This window comes from Eleginops maclovinus, chromosome 5 (genome assembly GCF_036324505.1).
Source record: "Eleginops maclovinus isolate JMC-PN-2008 ecotype Puerto Natales chromosome 5, JC_Emac_rtc_rv5, whole genome shotgun sequence".
NCBI classification, from domain to species: domain Eukaryota; kingdom Metazoa; phylum Chordata; class Actinopteri; order Perciformes; family Eleginopidae; genus Eleginops; species Eleginops maclovinus.
This window is the reverse complement of record NC_086353.1, coordinates 14211467-14217612: the sequence shown is the minus strand read 5'-3', so window position 1 is coordinate 14217612 and position 6146 is coordinate 14211467. Positions and strand designations below refer to the sequence as shown.

The 6146-nt window shown below is 38.9% G+C and overlaps 1 protein-coding gene across 1 annotated transcript; it reads right to left on the bottom strand.

The window, feature by feature from the left end:
* Positions 1 to 236: 236 nt before the first annotated feature.
* On the bottom strand, positions 237 to 5081 carry serping1 (serpin peptidase inhibitor, clade G (C1 inhibitor), member 1). The gene is made up of 11 exons (XM_063884397.1): positions 4922 to 5081; positions 4561 to 4608; positions 4295 to 4403; positions 4046 to 4210; positions 3658 to 3957; positions 2950 to 3165; positions 2365 to 2508; positions 2024 to 2227; positions 1815 to 1954; positions 921 to 1143; positions 237 to 694 (listed from the first exon to the last, which is right to left on the bottom strand). Exons 2-11 carry the CDS (start codon positions 4606 to 4608, stop codon positions 447 to 449), a joined length of 1797 nt encoding a protein of 598 aa, XP_063740467.1. The 5' UTR covers positions 4922 to 5081; the 3' UTR covers positions 237 to 446.
* Positions 5082 to 6146: the final 1065 nt, after the last annotated feature.

Sequence of the window (6146 nt, the reverse complement as noted above, 5' to 3'; positions counted from 1 at the left end):
GTCTTCCTTACATTGAAATCAGTGGTAACGATGCAGGAGGGCCGGGGCGAATGAGATGGGGAATTCACTACTGCAGTCCCTTTGTATTCACTGTCAATCTCAATCACACAGTATGGCTGCCATCCTGTGGTGGGTTTGTGTAACTTCTTCGCAAAATAAATTGAAGTTGTTTCAGTTGTTGTCTGTCTTCCTTCGAATAACATTTAATTATTGTGAAACATAAGACAGCCACCCCATGTGTTAATATATTTTTATTCAACGTAGTCTTTTAAAACAAAATCCACATCCAGGCCTATATGTGTTTTTGTGATGGTCACTTACTTTGCTGTGAGCAAAACTGATTTTTTTTTCTGTCAAAGCAGAGCAAAATAATTAAATGTATTTCCATTCGACCAGACAGCCTTTATTTGCCATATCTGTTACATCTCCACCTCCTTTTCTCTTTCTCATGGGTCGGTCACTCTGCCAATAAAGAGCGGCACATTGGCCTTGTCACTCCACAACAGCATGATGAAGGGCCGCAGGGCAGAGAAGGACGGGAAGGAGCGAGAGAACGACATGGTGGTGACGGCCCCGGCCTCTACCCCTCGTTCATTCAGTGCGAGGAAGGCTCTGTGTCTGGCATCATCTAGAACTACCCTATCCTCAGAGTACAGCCCACACAGGTTGGCATTCTCAAAGAGGGACGACAGTCCTGGTTAGGGGGAAATGGAGAGAAGAGTTTAAGTGGGGGAGAAGCAGGGATAAAAGCAAAGTGAATGGATCTGATACAGGGAGAGAAGCAGAAGGATGTGCATGCTATTTTCAATAATGACACTTAAAGGCTGTCTCCTGGCTGGTTGATAAAGTAATACAACTACACAACCTGAAAGCATGGCAGGTTTTAAAATAGTCTGACAGACCATGAAAGTTAAACTAACCCAATTTCTTGATGAGCATGTTCATGTCTGGCTGGACATCTAACTCGATTTTGGGCAGAGAGACCTCCATATGTTCAGGAGTTGTACTTTGTACTTCCTGGATCATTTGATGCACAGCTGTATCAGTCAGACTCTCTTCCACCTGCTGCAGGTCAGCCACTTTGTTTGAGCGAGGTAGCAGGATGTAAAGACTGCTGTCCCCTGTGAGAGCAAACCTTGCTACCTGTTGGTAAAATGAAAAATCGAGGTTTTACTGTATAGCAGGGATGTTTGAAGTCTACCACTGAGAGGCCCTGAAAGACCACATTGAGACAACTGTGCACATCAAGACCCTCACCCAATCTACTCTTATGTCAAAATATGAATGTATCAATCATGTTCCAAACAGGTCACATAATGCTTTGTTGTCGCCATGGAGTCAATTTATCTGTGCACTATAACTTCAGACCTTTTTTGTGCCAATATTTGAAACCTTTTTTGTGAATTGGCACCATTCAAAGCATAATAAAATAGCTATTAGCAGTTTGTGTTAACAATGTACCCTTGAAGATGCCCAAAACTACCACAGGAATACTTTGGTTCTGAAGAAAACTTCAAATTGTGACGACTATCAAGCAAGTTTTGGAGTTATAAGGAGTATTATCTTTCTATGCACGGTTCTATTCACAATAGACCATACAATTAATATAATCAAAAACTGTTGGTAAAACTGAATACAAAAATCTGTTGCGATGTCTATGTAGTCAGATTTATTGTATACAACAATGAGAAGAACTTTTCACCTCACACAGTGTCTTAGCCCCCAATTTCACCTTAACCCTCCTCACAGTGTGTAGTTGTCTGTTGTTGAGTATGTGAATGGGTGCGTTAAGGTGGGTGTTGTTTGTTTCTCACCTGCGCCTTTAGCTGGTCTACATATGTCATAGCCACCTTGTATCTCGGGTGATAAAGGACCTGTACAATCACCAGATCACCATCCAATTTTGTGAAGAGCCCTTTCTTGGGTTCCATTTCATATTTGACCTTCCACTGACCTGAAGTACAGACAATGTATTAGTTTTCACATGCACATTCATACACTTGTGCACACACACTATACTGACCGGTAAAGGTGACAGCGTTGAGCAGCATCAGCTGTGTGCTGGGTGACACAGAGTCGACCAATTGCTGGATTTTATTGTTGGTCTTATTTGCCACCCAGCTGTTGATCATCTCTGTGTTTTTCTCACTGGTATCCAGCAGCATGACGGGCTTAGCTTCATAGAACTGGATGGACTGGTTAGTAAAGGACTCGCTCAGCTTGATTTCTGAGGAAGAGAACAGAGAAACCACAATGAGCTGCAGAGATTGAGATTTCTTTGGGACACAGAATCTCTTCATCTTGACTCTCTTCTCTTGACTTCAGAGGAGCTATTCTGTGATCTTCACACAGCGATAGTTTTACCTGGGTTATAGTAGATCTGAGAAGCCATCTGCAAGGAACCGGCCAACTTCTCTCTCAGCTTCTTCATTTGCAGGTGGACACAGTGGAAGTCGTGAGGCACACAGACAGCCCTCTCAATGGCTTTACGGGTGTCACCTCTTGCACCTGAATGCAACAGAATGAGAAAAATTATAATATAGATAGAAATACTACTGTGCTTTGGAGTGAAAATGAAAGGGGCAAAGTATGACTGACAATTCATATAAGTAGAGAAAAACTCCTGTGACATTTCAAAGAGAAAAAACACATTTTTAAATCTAACTTCCTGTAGGCATATACAAAATAATATTTTCTTTGTGTGCAGAGGTAACAAAGGGATAATATTGCTTGGACTAAGAATGAACAAACTCAATAAAACCTTTAAAAAAAAATCAATGTTATATTCAGACCCCTCATTTCTCCCCCTGCCTGTTTGTGGCTCTTGGCTGTAAGCCAATCAGTTTCTATTGAAGGATTAGTTCACAATAAGACTAGTTTTAGAATTTGCAAGAATAATAATAACCATCATGCAGTTTTAAAAGAAAGTTCTTGCTTCCTTTGTCATACCTAATAACAAATGGGATAGTACCCCGGTGATACTGATAGGAGAGAAGAGCAGGTTGCTGGAAGGTTGTGATTCTCTAAGGTAGGAATACAACTTAATGGAAAACTCTGTGATGGATTCCCGCAACATGGGTTCCCCTGTGCGACTGTTCTCGTCCTGGCAGGGCTCCCATGCTGTGGTGAAGCCGCTGCACGAGTGAGGAGCAGCAGTAGGAGCAACTGAAACCAAGTAAAACAGATGGTTGAAAATGTGCATGAATGCTGTACCTAATTTTTGTGAACACATCTCATTCATACACAGAAATGTTTGCCAATACGATTATACATTAAATTCAAACATTATAAACATTTATGACACACACAAAGGACAGATACAAAACACAGAAAACAACAATATGCTCAAAAGCAAACAATGGAATACAAGAAATGGGAGATGATGGTTACTCCATTATAAATAGTCAAGTAAAAAGTTCTAAATTACTTTACCACAATTCCTCTAGGCCACAGTCAAGGGGCGTTACTGTGGTGTCAGATATTTACATCCTTTATAAATCTATAATTCCTTCAAGAGACTGCTCAGGCTAAAACAGGTTGGATAATTACCTTCTTATTCAAAGGGATTTTCTGTTTAGCAGAAACCCAACCCCTTGTAACAAATTGCATCTTCATTACCGATACCCTATCTCTGTTGTATCATGGGGCCAGACCTACCTTCAACAATGACATTTACGGAGCTCAGCTTCTTCCCCTCAGCAGATTGACAAAGGTAAGTCCCAGCATCCTCCATGCCAGCATCTCTGATGATCATGGTCTGATCATGGTCCAGTGGATATAGCATCGCCAATCTGTTATTTTCATCTGGTGAATCGTCTTCAGGATTCAACATCTCATTGTCAAGACCTGTCTCTTTAGACCAACGTGCATTGGCTTTGACTTCCACAGACGGTGGGAAATGGCATGGGAGGTGAGCGGTGGAGCCTTTGAATACCTTGATGGTGTGGTCCAAGGATGCTGGAGGTAAAGGCAAACACACTTCAGACCCTTTTACAGCCATGATATTTGTAAATTGAATAGAGAGAGAAATGGGTATGTTCCTCACCATCAACTGTTACTTTGTATGTTGTTATCATCTCCATATCGCTCTCCTTTATCAAACATGAGTACTCGCCCTCGTTGGCAGCAGTAACAAGAGATATAAAAAGATACATGCCACCCTGTTTAACTCTAGGCGAGCCATTCTGAATATTGGCATTTATCTCATTACCTGTGTAAGGAAAAAGGTCAAAATGAATAAACATATAACTGGGAACTTTTGCAATTTAGTGAATCGTATGAAATATAATTAGACCATTGAATTTCCAAGTGATGGCCGCTCCAGTGAAGTCAGTTTGAAACGAGAAACATGGCAGCTCCAGACTGGAACCAGGTACCACCAAAAGACTTGTGCCTGAAGAAAGCTTGACAGAAATACATTGTTACACATCTTGAGGGAAAGCTGCTATATTCAACCGACAAACTTGATAAGGTTTAAGCACTTGTTCAATTTGACTAAAAATGGCTATGGAAGATATTGGTACACATTCTGTGTGAGCTGCAATTCTCAGGCAGTCCTACCTCAAAAGAGAGCTGCAGCAAGAGGCAAAGTAAAGCCTGTTGTTTCATCTGAAACAGAGAATGGGGGAAAGGGAGTAAAATATAATTGGAAAGTTGGATGTTTTCTAAGTGAGGATTTCAAACTGAATATGGCACTAAGCCAAAAGAAAATATTAATAATGTGGTGCAACACCTGAAACAGTGATGTTGTCCTATCAAATATTATAAAACGTTGATAATTTAGCTACAGTTTCCATTTGCAAAAAATAAAGCAAAGTTATATATGATAGTAATTTATAATGTTACAAAATATACTATAATAACATTGACCTGGTTCAGTGGTTAATAAACAAAAAAGTTGCAAAAGTATAACATAACTCACATTTGTTGTAGTTCCAAATGAATCCAAATCCAGTCATGAATTATTTTTTAACAGAACTTTTTATGCTACACCTGTCACTGTTCACTCCATCCACACATCTGAATGTCTGCTCCTATGAACTGCAACCAACAATGATTAACCTGTGATTGTTGGTTTAGAGATGTTTGTTTGACTAATGCAAGTCTTCTGACTTGTTGGAAATCACATGATCTCACATGTTGGCAACAGATACAATGTGGGGTAACCTACACTGCTCTTTGATTTTGCATTCATTGCATTTATTTTTGTATTGCAAAGATAGTATCACATATAAGTTTGATTTTATCATCAAAAATACATGCTAAACTTGACAAGTGTAACGGTTAGATGGGGATGCATATGCTGTTCCCCTTTACTCATTTTCAATTTGCATAAAATGATGTGAAGTGTTTTTCATAATTGGATTTTGTCAAAGGTTGCATTTGGAAAGATACACAGAAAAGAACATAGTGGAAGGCAAACACAAGCTGAATTTGTGCTAATTTATTCAAAAGGTGCTGCCACATTTGTGGACAACAATTATACCGTGTCAGTGAAGTACCATATTATGGAAGCTGAGTGCCAATAAGAGTTTGAACAGGATCATTAATTAATAAGTTCATTACTGAGTAGCGTTGCATTTATTTGTTTGTGGATATTCATGACCCCCATGACTTCAGACAAATTGATTTACTTCTAAGTACATTTCTCCTACTCAACCTTCATGCTACTAAATTCAATTTCTACTATTTACTTTACTTTAGTCACCGATTATTATTGTTCTACAAATGTAGACATACAAACTGCTGAACATACATATTGCTGATGATAAAATATGTTGTTTTGTTATAGATTAAACTAAATTACTCTACAACACTATGTAGAGCTGCAATAATCAGAGGACTAAATCATAAACCAACAAACTATTTTATAATTCTAAAAGTGTAATTTCATATAAAATGGCAAACAATGCAAAGGTTGTTATACTATAATAATCTTACGATATAATCATATAACATTGTCAGGGGGCATTGTTTTATAAGTAGTACTTTTTTGTAGTAGTTATAATACTTCAATCAGAAGTTTTTGATTTTACGTACAAACTACTACAACATACAAACTTCAATGCAGGACCTTTTCTTGTAAAACACTAGGACGATTTCCTTCTCCACTTAACTTGTGTCGATCGACAAACCGACACTCGATT